General features: G+C 39.7%; 1 protein-coding gene across 1 annotated transcript in view; it reads right to left on the bottom strand.

The window, feature by feature from the left end:
* Window positions 1-16,008, bottom strand: part of LOC126474761 (uncharacterized) — a 197,167-nt gene that overhangs the window by 39,904 nt on the left and 141,255 nt on the right. The window contains exon 4 of the mRNA XM_050102237.1: window positions 13,565-13,813. Within this exon, the coding sequence (XP_049958194.1) occupies window positions 13,565-13,813 (249 nt within the window). The remainder of the gene's footprint in view (window positions 1-13,564; window positions 13,814-16,008) is intronic.

Here is a 16,008-nt window from a genome sequence, read left to right as displayed (position 1 = left end):
CCCTCCAGATGAAATATTATAGGACATACTGCAAAATCTTAACTAAAGTCATTAAAAAATCTAAAAGTATGTGCATACAATCTGAAATTAACTGTTCAAACAATAAAATCAGAACGATTTGGAATGTAATAAAGAGGGAAACAGGTACTGCACCATCTGACAATGAAAAAACTGCTATCCTAAAAATTAACGATTTGGAAATAACTGATAGTAAACAGATAGCAGACACATTTAACAACCACTTTCTAAGTGTCACCTCTCAAATAGGTTGCAGTGGTGACCTAAGGGAAGCTGCAGATATTCTGAAACTTAACCTCCCACAATGTTTTAATGATATAAATGTAACACCCATAACTGTTAATGAAATAAAAAAAATAATTCACTCATGAAAAGTAAAGGATCTTCAGGTATAGATAACATCTCTAGTAAACTGTTGAAAGCCTGCAGTAATGATGCAAGTGTAGTACTTGCTCACATTTGCAACATGTCTCTTTATGAGGGAGTTGTTCCAGAGAGAATGAAATATGCCATTGTGTGACCTCTTTTCAAGTCTGGCGATGCTACAGATGTCAAAAATTATCGTCCTGTCTCTCTCTTAACAACATTTTCAAAGGTTCTAGAAAAGGCAGTGTATAACAGGATTGTGGCACATCTTGATAAACTTAATATTATTAACCACAGACAGTTTGGTTTTCAAAAAGGGGTTTCCACAGAGCATGCCATATATTCACTCACAAATGATGTCTTGGAGTCTATTAATAGTAAGAAGTCACCAGTTGGTGTCTTCTGTGATATTTCCAAGGCCTTTGATTGTGTAAACCACAAGATACTCTTGGAGAAGGCCTATCATTATGGAATCAAAGGGCCTATAGGTAACTGGGTAAAATCATATCTTGAAGACAAGAAACAAAAGGTGGTTCTAAATGGCTGCAACAAAGGATCTTCTAATCTAGTGGATTCTGAATGGGGCAAAATTCAGCATGGAGTTCCCCAGGGATCTGTCTTTGGACCCTTGCTGTTTTTAATATATGTTAATGATTTACCCCTGTCCATTAGTAAAAATTGTGAATTCACAATGTTTGCTGATGATACAAGCATTGTCGTAGATGGTAAGTCTACTGCTGATCTGGAGACTGATGTTAATGATATACTCAGAGAAGTTACAGCTTGGTTTTCAATTAATTCTCTTTCAGTTTAAAAAAACTAATTTTATACAGTTCCACACAAAAAAGAAAACTCTAGAAAATACAGTAATTGCTCATGACAACCAGGAACTAGAACAGGTGAAAACCTCTAAATTCCTGGGGGTTCACATTGACAGTAGGCTCAACTGGGAACAGCATGTGTCCCTTACTCTAAAAAGGCTTTCATCAGCAACTTTTGCTCTGAGAATCATTACTCATTTTGGGGACATCAACATTTTAAAATCAGCTTACTTTGGGTACTTTCACTCATTAATGAGTTATGGTATAATATTCTGGGGTAATTCACCAGCCTCAAAAAAAAAAAAATCTTAACTGCTCAGAAGAGAGCTGTCAGAATCATGTGTGCAGTTCTTCCACAAACCTCATGTAGAAACCTTTTTACACAGTTAGGTATTCTGACCACAACATGTCAGTACATATAATCTCTGATGAATGTAGTTAATAAAGACTATGCTCACTATGAAACAAATTGTTCATACCATAACTACAATACTAGAGGTAAAGATGATCTACATGTTGAACTAAAAAATTTAATACTTGTACAAAAGGGAGTAAAGTATGCTGCTATAAAGACTTTTAATGCATTGCCTAATTATATTAAATGTACAAGAGAAAATGAAACGCTGTTCAAACGTATGTTAAAAAAAATACCTGCTTGACCATCCACTGTACTCGTTAGATGAATTCTTTTCCATAAGTAATGCCCTCCCTTAATAATAGATGTATTTAGTCTCTTAGTTATTAGATGGACGATACAATATGTTAATGTTATAGTGTTAATGTTATATTGAGAATTGCTATACTAGTTAAATGACAGCTTGTAAATGAGAAAAAGTGATACTTATTAATATCTGTATCATTGTAATATATTACTATTCTGTAGCATTAATTGTATTTGTACAATTGTATTGACACGTTCCACATCCAGGCGAATCACTCGCATGTACGGATCTATGGAAAACGCATACCAAATAAAAATAAAAATAGGTACAGAAAATGTAAGCCTTCAGAAAACTGGATGTAGTTTCAATATATTACTTTTTTTCCACTTCAAAATTTTGGTGTGATATCTCGTAATATGCTGACTCAAAATGTGTAATTGGTAAACTATCAATAATTATAGTTTGTGAAAACTGAATTGCTGTACGAGTGGCCACTTTACTCTCTTCCTCCCCAGTTCCTATGAGCCTACGATGTCAATATTGGCTCTTAAGCAAAAAAGTTTGACTCGCACATTTCTAGCATTCTGAGGGGCAGTACCAAATGGATGGCAAGCTGGTGAAGGACGTGTGGGACAGTGGCGGAATTACATATAGGCCCAATAGGGTGCGGCAACTTAAGGATGGCGTCATTTTTTGCTCTGCACTCATTTTAACATTTTACGTTTTAAATTAACTGCGCTTATAGCCGACTAAAATTTTTAATATTGTGAAACAAATTGTTAGTTTAAATAAGGCTTAAGAACGAAATTCGACCACATAAGTTTGGGAATATCCATAATTTACCTGGTGACTGAACGAAAATTTAAGATTGGGTTTCTGTCTGGTATCATTTTCATGATTGTTAAAAACATTTTGAAGTAAGCTGTGAGGATGGCAATCTAAAATACAATGTTTAAAACGTTATTATTCCATGAATGTTGTCAGCTTCTACTTCATCCTACCATATTTTCCCCGTGAAAATACCGGGACCTCTGAAAAGCTGTGATAAACTAATCACCGGTTTCTTAAATACTGTAACATGTGTGGGCCTCAGTATGTAAAACCCGACTCTACTTAAATTTGTTGTAGAAATTAAGGGGAAGTATCAGGTCAACCCTCCATTGCTGTAATTAATGTGGAAGCTCTGTGGTCTTCAGTATCTGAGCTCTGACTTAATGACACCCGTTTAACAAAACATGTTGATACTGGAAACTTTTACAGTTTTAAACACGAAAAGAACATAAGGAGAATATCTAATATTGTGTGAAACACACTTCACAACAGATTAAAAAATTTATTTACTTATTTAGTTGCTTTTACTGGCGAAAAAAGAAGAAGAAACCAACTTTCGTTTGTCTCATTTATTGTGCTGCAGCTTGCAAGATACCAAAGTTCCCACTCTGTGCAATCGAATAGTACATGGCATTGCAAATTTAACTAAGCTTTTTTTCTTCGAGGAAAGGTTATTTTTATTTTATGTTGGAACAAAAGGTGCATCTGCGTGTAGACGTAACAGCAGTGTTCACGCGAATGACAACACACATCAACAGCCAACTAGACTATTTAAACTTCGTAGTCTGTCTTCTCTGCCTACAGAAACCGCTAAAATGTTATAAGAATAACTGGGATAAGAGTCGACCCAGCACGCCCCACTGCAAGAAATTGCAAAAATTATTTGCTTTTTAAATTAGAAAGACAGTGTGAAGAATATTCAGAACATATTTGCGTCCCAGCTAAAATTATGGTGACGCGGGAAACAGGAGCCAAAAACGGGACTGTCTCATTTTCTTTACGAAACGAATTCTGGCCGGCAGGTGTGCTATTGTTCAATGACAACAGAGGAACAGGTAAAAAATTAAATTATTCTGCATGTCGTTCTTTCATAGCACAGTTACGTCGCGTAGTGCGAGTTGGTCAGTTTATCGCTCCGAATTTCAAGGAAAAATCTTTGTGCTCGTGTGCAGTGTAATACGATTGGAACTGGATACAATCTTTCTTTCCTCTTACAATCTTTTTCTTTTGTTTTGACCTTCGACCATAAATAAATCAATGGTCGAAGGTTTTGACTGTTGATTGACAATTTTGTAAGTGCGTTAAAATGGATAACAGTGAAAAAAAGCAAACGTGCAAAATTAAGTGGGGCGGCATTTCTGAAATTATCGAAGAAAAGGCGAGAACGAGAAGCCAATATTCTTAAAACGCTTCGCAGAGTAGATAAATTTTTCGCAAAAAATGTTGCTGGTTCGACTTCGAGTTCAAGTAGTATGGATGATATTTCTGGTACTGCAGCTGTTGTAAAAGACGTAAATACAGACGAAACAAAAGTTAAAAATGAAGAAAAGTAAATTGTTCCTGATTTTCAGTTTAAAGAAAAACTAAGTGTTGAGTCAGACATTACAAAAAGAAATAACCTTGTTAGTGATGATCCTGGAGATTGGTATGTCAATGAATCAACAACTCACATTCTCTCTCTTACAATGTGTCATTAATCAAAACGGTAACAGTGATTTTTCTAATTCAAGAAGATCAATAGGCGATAAAACCAGATATTTGAACAAAACCATACTTTATCGTAAACTTTCTAGAATACTACTGTTGTTTTCTGTGCACCATGTAAATTGTTTGGAGGTAAGGCTGTGATTGCTACTAATGATATTGCAGATTGGAAAAATATTTCTAATATTTTATCATGAGAATTCACTTGAACACAAAATTTCTGAGTTATCACTCTTAACAAGAAAAAAGTCACTTGGAACAATAGATAACCATTTCGAGTCATGTCTTCGAGAAAAAAAAAAAAAAATGTACTGGCGTAGTGTGTTGAAAAGGGTGTTTGCAATAGTAGAGATGCTAACAAGTCGTGGACTTCCCCTACGTGGACACGTTGTAAGATTCCATTCATTACATAATGGTCAATTTATGATGTCTCTTGAACTTATAGCCGAGTTTGATCCTTTTCTCACAGAGCATATTGAACGATATGGAAATTCAGGGTAGGGACATACAAGTTATCTTTCTTCAACAATCTGTGATAAAATAATAGAGCCTCTTTCTGAATGAATAAAAAGAATGATCGTAAGGAAATAAAACAGGCCAAATATTTCTCTAAAATACTAGGTTCTACTGCAGGCATTTCACATACTGATCAATTATCTTTCATATTAAGATACGTGAACGAGAAGATCTCTGTAAGCTGCCAAACTTCCAAAAGAACAGTCACTTGTTTAGACATCTTTAAGATTCTCACAGTTCATAGCTGAATATTAATTTTCTGAATCTGTTCCTAAACTCACTTTGGCTTTAAAATTTTTCTTAACTTTGTATGTTTTGGCAGCATCTTGTGGGAGGAGTTTTTCGAAACTTACACAACTTAATAACTGTTTAAGGTCCAGTTTGAGTCAAATGTGACACTAGTTTGTAAATTTTGTCAATCAAAAATAGTATAGCTAAAGGTATTGATTTTGATTATCTATTTTCAAAATTTGTGGGGAAAAAGGTTATATACTTCGGTTACTTAACCCTTTGTACTGAAATTATTATTTGATGTTTTTGTGGTACTGTGTGAATAGAGAATTAAAAGTTAAAATGTGGCACTAGATGCCAACCTACCAATCAACAACATTGGCACTGTGTATCCGAAGGGACTCTGAAAAACTATTTCAGCTTTGTATACAATACGCATGTGTAAGTGAACAGTTTTGTTTTTTTTTTTTTTTTTTTTTTTTTTTAGAAACTAATCGAAAATGCTTGACACAATGGCATCACCTGGCGTGAGCAGGTGCAAATCCAGGGTTCAGTTCTGGAGAGGGTCATGGTCATAGTTTATTACAATGTCTCCCCATGAACCCTCTCTCCCTCCACCCAATTCTGAGCTGCCATCACTGTCACTTCTAACATGTCACAGATGCTTTTGATCATAAAAACTGGGTTTATATGTCTTCTTATATCTGTCTATCTTCTTCCATATGTCTATGCTATATTGTATCTTCTATTCTATTCCATTCTATTCTATTCTATTCTATTCTATTCTTCTTCCCACCTTCTTGTATAGGTTTAAGAACTATGATTATAATAAAGTATCACAGCTCTGACAATATATATGGTGTCTGTAAAAGAATGCCTTAGTTACTATGGTGTATTGTAACAGTTAATTTAGAAATTTTTCAACAAATCGTACATCAAACAGAAGGTAAACTAACCAAGTTATTCTTTCAAAAGTGCAATATGCGCACCTTTAATTATATGGCACACGTTCAACCTAAAATCCAATTCTTCCCACAATTTGGTTAACAAATCCAGAGTAATGAAAGCAATACTGTCTTCAGTTCCGTATCTCAACTGTGGAAAATCATTAGGTAACGTTGGAATGCAGAAATAAGCTTTTATAAACCCCCAAAGGAAAAAGATCTCATGGTGCAAGATCGTGTGACTGAAGTCCTGCACAAAAGAGCTCTGTCTTATTGACCATTATGACCAATCCAGTGGTCATGGTCTTCTCTCATACAAAGAGATTTCAATGGGAAGGGGATTCAGACCCATTCTTGGAACATATTCTGATAAGCCACTCCCGCTACGGTAGCTTCAGCGGAAAAAAAAACGGCCTGTGCTCTTGACGTCAGGACAGAGTGCAGAAAACATTTAACTTTGGGGAGTCCCTTTGATATTGCATAAGTTTTTGCCATATGGAGGATCACAGTTCAACTTTAAGTGAAACAATTGAACTGATATTACAGGTTCACTTTCAGCAAACTGCAGAACACAAAACACACTACATTCAGGAATCACCATTTTGGGTATGTGGTACTGCAAGTGGGGAAAATACAAAGCAAGTGCTTATCTAAAACTCTATGAGTTATTCTTTAACTGTGACCTTGAACCAACACTCTACAACGCTTATAGCTGATATTATTAAAAAGTGTGACTGGGACACACTTCTATGGACATCATGCATTTACAGAGTAAACAATCGATGCGTGCATTCGTCATAATCAGTATTTCACTTACCACCTACATCTATACATCACAAACTGCTTTACGGTGTTTCGTAGAGGCCACAAATACCACTGTCATCTTTCTCTCCCCCCCTTCCTTACCTATTCCATTTGCGTATGATTCGTCGGAAGAATGGCTGTCGGTAAACATCTGTATGAGCTCTGATTTTCTCACTGCAATCATTTCGTAAGATATATGTAGTAAGAAGTAATATGGTGGGCGACTTTTCATTGAACGTACTCTCCCAGAATTTTACCAGTGAACTTCTTCAAGATACGCAACGTCTCTCTTGCAGCAATTGACACTGGACATTGTCGAACATCTCTGAAACGCTCTCGCACTTGCCACTCGATCCTGTGTCAAAATCTGACGCTCTTCTTGGGCTCTTCTGTCTCTCTTATATTAATCCAGTTTGGAAAAGGTCCCAGACTAACGAGTGATACTCAAGAATCGGTCTTACAGACATTTTGTTAAACGCTTCATCCGTGATAAATTGCAATTCCTTAACATTTTTCCAGTGAATCTCAGCCTGGCATTTTCTCTTCCAACAGTTTTATGTGGTCATTCCATTGTAGGTCACTCTGGACAATTACTCTGAGACATTTTTTACTGTTTAAACTGTTTCCAAAGTCTTATTGCCAACAGCGTAATAGGACAGTGGTGGGGTCTCTTTTCCTCTTTTTGTGCAATGTGTTCAGCATCAGCCGCCCGTCCCTCTGCAGATCCTTCTTTGTTCCTCTACAGTCTTTTTGTGGTGTAACTTTCCTATAGTCAAAGCATCGTCTCCAAACAGCCTCATGGATTCTCCAAGGTTATCCATTAGATCAATTATATATATTGTAAAGAGTAACAGTCCCGTATCACACTTTCTTGGGGCACTCCCGAAATTACATTTACATACAGAGTGATTCTTGTTAACGTTTAAAAACCTCCAAGTTGTGTAGATGACACAGACAGGTAATTTAAGACACATAGGGTCGTAAATGTCGGGAAATATCTTAAAAATGGATCACACCAGATGATGCACCTTATCGCAGTTTGAGCCTATCGGTCTGTCGCACCTTATCATCCCATCGTCATCAAGTTTTCACATTGATGTGGTTCAGGACCTATGCGAGTGACTTTACCACATGGGGTTCATTGTTTGATTCTTGCGTCTGGCAGGCAGTATTTTTTTCACTGTGTAGGCAGTTGTGTGTTTACATGGAGGTAAGATTTGTTATTTTGTTTTGAGGTCTCGCGGTCTCCCCTGGTTTATTGCAAAATACAATACAACAAAAACTACCTTATTGTGTCCCAAGTAAATAAGGTTTCGAATTGCTTCGTTACCGGTAAATGACCTACGTTTTCTGTACTAAATAATATCTGTAAAGAAAAAATATGGGACAAAAGGAAAGAAAAACAACATAAAGAACATATTTTACATGTTTACAGTGAGAACAATTATTTTACGACTTCTACATTTACAACAGATCACATTTACAAAAGGTGTTCGAAATTTGCACCGTTTGCTCGAATGCATTGCACCGCTCTGTCATCCCTTCACGCCCGAGCCCGACCGACCGCTGCTCGTGCGCCAAGATAAATCATCTGGTGACGTCATGTGTTCAACATTTCTCGTCCATTTCTGGGGTATTTCCCGACATTTGAGACCCCATGTGTCTTATATTAAAATTCCTGTCTCAGCGTCATCTGCATCGTTTGGGGGGATTTTAAACGTGTCAAAGGCGCCCGGATTGATACTGCGTTCCTTGACTTATGTTTTCTGAATAAACTACGGTCTTAACGAGTAATGGACTGAAACTGATATACAGGGTGACTGTTATTAACGTTTTATACACAAAGTCAGAGAGTGGATCGAAGTATAATTATATTCAATCGCTGAGTGACATCACTGGCACCGAAACCGAAGATGGTAGAGCATCAGAAACAGTGCATTCGATCTTCATAATTTGTTTCACTGCAGAAAATCGTAATACGGTTCTTCTTTTCAGTAATGTTATGAAATATATGAACTGTTATCTCAGCTGCGAATGTGGACACCATCAGCTGTATAATGGAATGACGACAATGAAAATTTGTCCAGACTGGGCACAGGCTTGACGACATATAAAAGTTTGGGCCTAACCGTCACTCATACTCGGATAGCCTAATGGTAAAGGTGACCGCTTGTGATAAGTGGAAAATCTAGGTTCGGATCCCAGTCTGGCACAAATATTCATTGTCGTTCTTCCGTTGTACAGCTGATGGTGGTTGGTACATATCCGCAACTGTGAATACATCACGGTTATCATTCTGTGTCCTAATGTGTTACTTCTCATGCGATAGTATTAAGATGCCATTTTCCAACAGGACAATGCTCGTCCACTCATGCCACGTGTCTCTAAGAACTGTCTGCGTGATTCAGAGCAAGAACACGTGTGGAACCAGCTTGGACGTTAACTCCGTCCCATTGCTGGAATCCGTGAATCAGTGCTTAATTTGTGACGGCACACACTGGTACTCCATACCAGTACCTCTGACAAAAAAAATTAGAACCACACATTTTGAGATGTGGTAGATAGAATTATATTTTCTACCAGTACAAATGTTGTATTTGCACTTTTAAAATGCACAGAAAAGTGTTAAAATATCGTTTTAAGAAGTCTCAGTGCCGGAACCGCCTTTTTTTACAATGGCATGGTCAAGAACCATTTACAACCGTCGTGGATCAGCTTACCTCAGGACAATATTTAACTGCTTGACACCCTTCCCAGCTGAATCCATGCCACACTGGTAAGGGAGCTCGTATTGCAATGATCTTTGATAGTTTGACTCCATTATGCAATAACTGTAATAGTGTCACATACCCTCTCTCAACCCATTCCCAGTTCTCTTCTGGAAGTTTCACTTTTTTTTATCACGCAGTATATCTCGTTAAGGCGTTAAACATTTTACTCGAGGATAGCTACACATGCAAAATGTCGCAACACGCGAAATAAAAATGAAATAGAAATGAATCACAGGAAATGTTACTTCGTTCAAGAATTTTATCACGCTAGTAAATTTTCGTACAGATTCAGGAAGTCATTATGTGTGTCTTATTTCTCTTACAGGGGAATCTTTCCTTTCTCTTTTGCCTTATTCAACTTCCTGCGGTTTTTTAGATCCTATCTGGGAATCTAGTAGCTGTGTCGTATTTGTTATCGGTAGCTTGTATTGACAGTCGGTGACTTGGAGCCTTTTCCTAGCTGGAATGTCCCTACAGGTGGCTCTGAACACTATGGGACTTAACTGCAGAGGTCATCAGTCCCCTAGAACTTAGAACTACTTAAACCTAACTAACCTTAGGACATACCACACATCCATGCCCGTAGCAGGATTCGAACCTGCGACCGTAGCGGTCGCGTTGTTCCAGACTGTAACCCCGAACCGCTCGGCCACTCCGGCCGGCTGTGTCCCTACAGGTCATCTGGACAGTCCGCCCCTGGTAGCCGAGTGGTCAGTGCGACTGAATTGTTTGATTCACGGCTGAGTCGGAGATTTTCTCCGTTCAGGGACTGGGTGTTGTGCTATCCTTATCATCATCATTTCATCCCCATTGACAAGCAAATCGCCGAAGTGGTGTCAACTCTGAAGACTTGCACCAGGCGAACGGTCTACATGACGGGAAGCCCAAGCCACACGGCATTTCCATTTACCTGGACAGAAGCCCATCCACGTAGGCAAGAAGCTGAAGTATGCTGTATTAAACAGACACTATCTGATCATCTATTAGGGCACTTTAATAAGGGGTGTATACACCATTCATCCCTATGATGGCGTGGACACTGCTGGAGGCACTTTCAGTGAACTGTTAGAATATCTATGGAGGAATGGCAGCCCTCTAAACTAAACAAGGTAGCGATGTTGGACCCTGGGGTCTGCAGTGAAGTCCACATTCTAACTCATGCCAGAGGTGTTCCACTGGGTTCAGATTGGGATTCTGCGCACGTTTTCACACATTCCAGTTTATACTCTTTCTTTAACAACAGGGTCCTAGTTTACAGATGTATGGGACAAATTTCAGTTTCATCAAATATTATACAGTATTTATTTGTGAAAGTATGCTCAGCAATTGCTGATTTCTGGAGTTCTCGATTTTGATTATGCCATTGTTACTCTGAATAGAGGTTGGTAATAGCACACATACACTGACTGACGTAGTCACTTCAGCACTCAAAATGAATCTCGTAAATTGCAGGGATTCTGAGGCTGAGTCTGACCTTAGCCAGGGACAATATTTTCTTTATCTCTTTAGGTGGTCATAAATTAGGACTTGTGTACTTTCTTCTCATGACACTACCTATTTTGCTAGATGTAGCACCACATCAAGGTAGAATCACAATAGATATACTGGTGTAAGCTGTCGCCAACACTGGTCGACAAATAAGAAGCGCGAAGATCGATTACTAGGCACTGGATCTAGCACACCTATCATGCGAGAGGCCAGAGACACACCCACATCGCCAACGCCCTCTTGACAGCATGTATTTAAGCCACCGCCGCTGACTGGTTCATGTAAATAAAGAACCATATTAATCCACGTGTGCTTTTGTGTTGTACAAAGATGATACCGGCCACCCATAACAACTTCCTCTTCCTTGCTTCCTTGTGGTACAAGACTCTGCAATAGGTACATCACGTGATTGTTAAAATCAACAGAATAATATTTCATGAAACTAAAATATTGCCCCACGTTTCTGCATACCGGGATTCAGCTATTAAAGAAGAAATAGAAATTACTACGTACAACATCTATTGCAACTGAGGTAACAGCTATAACCTTAGTGGTGCGTGGAAGCGAGCTCTCAGCGCTGAGAAAACACAGGCAGTTGCGCTGCATTGTTTGCGGCCATATGACGGAAGTGGCGCTACAGGTGCAGACATGGACAAAATCTCTGATAACATGACGTAGTGTTGTACACCGACCAATCACAAGTTCGCTAAATGCTATAAATGGTCACACAACAGCAGCCACGACAGTCAGTTGTTGTTGATGGAGACGATGGAAATTTTGTACAGATATGACCTGGCAAGGAAATATAGATATGTCCTGGAGAGAAATTTCGATGTCATTTCTCTATTATTTTCTTGTACTGGGCTGAAGCACTAAATACCGAATTACGCCATATTTAAAGAGTTATATCTTTGAATTATCGTTTAACAAACGATATAATAAACCCCAATGTTAAGTGAATAATTGGAAAATTGGAATAATAATCCCCATTTATACGAAAGGGGACAGAACAGTATGTGAAAACTATAGAGGTATAACACTCCTAAGCATGCCTTGTAAGAATTTCACAAGTATATTAAACGAAAGGATACAGAAATGTGCAGAAGGCATACTAGGGGAATATCAATGTGGCTTTCGACCAGACAGAGGAACAACCAATCAAATATTTGTGATAAGACAAATGATGGAAAAGTTCTATGAATATGATATAGATCTGCATTTCCTATTCATCGACTTTTAACAAGCCTTTGACAGCATAAACCAGCAAGAACTATACAGAGTACTGAAAGAAGTTGGTATATATGCTAAACTAATAAGACGAAGCAGAATGACAATGACAGAGACAAGAGCAAAAGTAAAGGTCCTTAGCAGAACAAGTGAAAGCTCCTAGAAATATACTGGGCAATGGAAACAGAAGCCTTAAAGATTGGCCTTATAGTAAATGAAAACAAAACAAAGTATATGGTAATGTCACAATCTGAGGCCAGAAGAACCCCTAAAAACCTAAACATCAATGGGAAATGCTTCAAAGGAGTGTCCTCTTTTAACTACTTGGGAGCCGTAATAACAAATAACAGTATTGGAAAGGCTATAAGGGAAAGAATACAAGCAGGAAACAGAGCTTACTTTGCAAATATGCAACTTTTCAAAAATAGCCTTGTTACATGAAAAACTAAATTGCTAATATATAATTCCCTAGTCCGCCCAGTTATCACAAACGGGTTAGTTGTATGGACGTTGACAGAACACGATAAAAATGTACTAAGAACCATTGAGGGGAAAATACTACGCAAAATCTATGGGCCAATAAGGGAGGAAGAAGGCTGGAGAATACGTTACAATGCCGAATTACAAGAGTAAATACAAGGCAGGGACATAGTAAAATTTGTGAAATCACAGCGAATACGATGGCTAGGACACTTGGAGAGAATGGCAAAGGATAGCATTCCAAAGAAAATGATGAAAGGTGTGATCCATTCAGTTAGGCGAAAAGGGAGACCTAGAAGAAGATGGATCGACGAGGTAATAATGGATATCACCAGTATGGGAGTCCGGGGATGGAAAAGAGCAGCAAATAACCGAGTAGTGTGGAGGAAGATTGTTGAAGAAGCCAAGGCTCACCAAGGGCTGTAGCGCTACTGAAGAAGAAGAATGTTAAGTGCAGTAGTCATAGTGTCATTTCGTCAAAGTCTCCTCATCCAAATAACATCATCCCTCTCCATGATCTAAGGCAGTCCATTGAATGTGAGATAGTGTAAAACACATAGGCTAGGAAATATGTTTTACTGAGATAAACTCTCTTGCTACTTGCCTAATAGGAGTATCGTGTGACATGCTAGGCTATAAAATAGTGAGAGTAAAGGAACATTAATAAGTATCATTGAAGGATAATTAATTATAGAAATTACCTTCAATTTCCACGTTTACTGTCACCTCAACCTCTTCCATTTTGCCATCGAAGCCTAGTGAAACAGTCCATGCACCAGCATCGCCATAATAAGCTTTATCTATGTCCACTTTGCAGTAACCAGCAAACATTTCATAATGAGTTCCGTCTGGCTTCTTTATGCTGCAGTAAGAAGCTTCATCGACCATAGAATCCCATGATAAATGGCTTCCAGCGCTTACTTTCACGTTTTTATCTTCAGGAGCAATATCTGAGAAAATACGAAAAAGTTTCTTAAATTTCCAAAAATGCAAAGGATAATTTCAAATTAATGTAGAGTATATCGACGCAGTAACGACCTTCTAAAGATGTGTCCTCAAATAAGCTTAGCTGACGTCGTGTTGAGACTTCATAACCGGCGCAGAAGTGAAGCCTATCAGCCATATCACTGGAACCTACCGAATGTTTAGCAATTCCTATTCTTCTAGAGGTCGTTGAAGGGTCATAGTACATAAAGTTTTGATAAGGAAACCATGTTCCGAAATGTACCGTATGGATAGAAAATGAGTTTGAAGATCAAATCACATTCAGATCTTTCGCTTCACGGTACGAACACACGCTGAGAAGATGGCGACGTCGTCAGTCTATGTTGTAATTATGACGTGATATACCATTTTCGTCCGACTGCAAAAAATGCTGCGGGAAATTGTACGTTCGCAGCTAGGACGGTTGACTAGTCCTCCGTGGACGTGGAAAACTCTTTCTTTTGAAGAGGACGTACTTCTTCATATAGAAGAGAAACCGATGACGAGTCGAATCCAGGATTTTGGACTGGCGGGAGGGGGTTGGGGCTCATAGAAATTTTGTATCTCGGTGCAGTTTCCAAATTCTCTAGAGCAATCGAAGGTGTTGCCTTAATCTGTTGTAATACCAGCTACAACAGCGAGAAAATCTTCGAGACTGTCTAGTGTGAAAGCTATGTTGCAAAGAATCTCTCTCTCTTTAGATAAAAAAGAAACAGGTGTAGTTTTTGGAGAATTGCAGCCCCCAAAGAACTCCTCACTCCCCTGAATTTGTCTTCGCTCCAAACATTACCCATGTCATTGGCTCCTGCAGAACTCAAGTCAGGGCTTAGTGTCTCCGCTGTGTGCGTATCGTGAAGCAAGACCCTCGAAACTGTATATTTCTCCACACGGGTTCCTTACCAAAACTCGTCTACTAAGCCCTCTCTAGAAGCTTGGCACAGGAATTACAGAACACCCTGTATACTCGTTTATTCATATTCTTGAGTAAGTGAGGCTCTCGTCTAGTGCTTAGCTTATTTTACTACTTGCCTCGACTTTAGGGATTTTATTCGACCTGCTATATACACTCCTGGAAATTGAAATAAGAACACCGTGAATTCATTGTCCCAGGAAGAGGAAACTTTATTGACACATTCCTGGGGTCAGATACATCACATGATCACACTGACAGAACCACAGGCACATAGACACAGGCAACAGAGCATGCACAATGTCGGCACTAGTACAGTGTATATCCATCTTTCGCAGCAATGCAGGCTGCTATTCTCCCATGGAGACGATCGTAGAGATGCTGGATGTAGTCCTGTGGAACGGCTTGCCATGCCATTTCCACCTGGCGCCTCAGTTGGACCAGCGTTCGCGCTGGACGTGCAGACCGCGTGAGACGACGCTTCATCCAGTCCCAAACATGCTCAATGGGGGACAGATCCGGAGATCTTGCTGGCTAGGGTAGTTGACTTACACTTTCTAGAGCACGTTGGGTGGCACGGGATACATGCGGACGTGCATTGTCCTGTTGGAACAGCAAGTTCCCTTGCCGGTCTAGGAATGGTAGAACGATGGGTTTGATGACGGTTTGGATGTACCGTGCACTATTCAGTGTCCCCTCGACGATCACCAGTGGCGTACGGCCAGTGTAAGAGATCGCTCCCCACACCATGATGCCGGGTGTTGGCCCTGTGTGCCTCGGTCGTATGCAGTCCTGATTGTGGCGCTCACCTGCACGGCGCCAAACACGCATACGACCATCATTGGCACCAAGGCAGAAGCGACTCTCATCGCTGAAGACGACACGTCTCCATTCGTCCCTCCATTCACGCCTGTCGCGACACCACTGGAGGCGGGCTGCACGATGTTGGGGCGTGAGCGGAAGACGGCCTAACGGTGTGCGGGACCGTAGCCCAGCTTCATGGAGACGGTTGCGAATGGTCCTCGCCGATACCCCAGGAGCAACAGTGTCCCTAATTTGCTGGGAAGTGGCGATGCGGTCCCCTACGGCACTGCGTAGGATCCTACGGTCTTGGCGTGCATCCGTGCGTCGCTGCGGTCCGGTCCCAGGTCGACGGGCACGTGCACCTTCCGCCGACCACTGGCGACAACATCGATGTACTGTGGAGACCTCACGCCCCACGTGTTGAGCAATTCGGCGGTACGTCCACCC

This window comes from Schistocerca serialis, chromosome 4 (assembly GCF_023864345.2).
Source record: "Schistocerca serialis cubense isolate TAMUIC-IGC-003099 chromosome 4, iqSchSeri2.2, whole genome shotgun sequence".
Lineage (NCBI taxonomy): Eukaryota > Metazoa > Arthropoda > Insecta > Orthoptera > Acrididae > Schistocerca > Schistocerca serialis.
The sequence above is the reverse complement of the archived record's forward strand: the minus strand, read 5'-3'. Positions and strand labels throughout refer to the sequence as shown.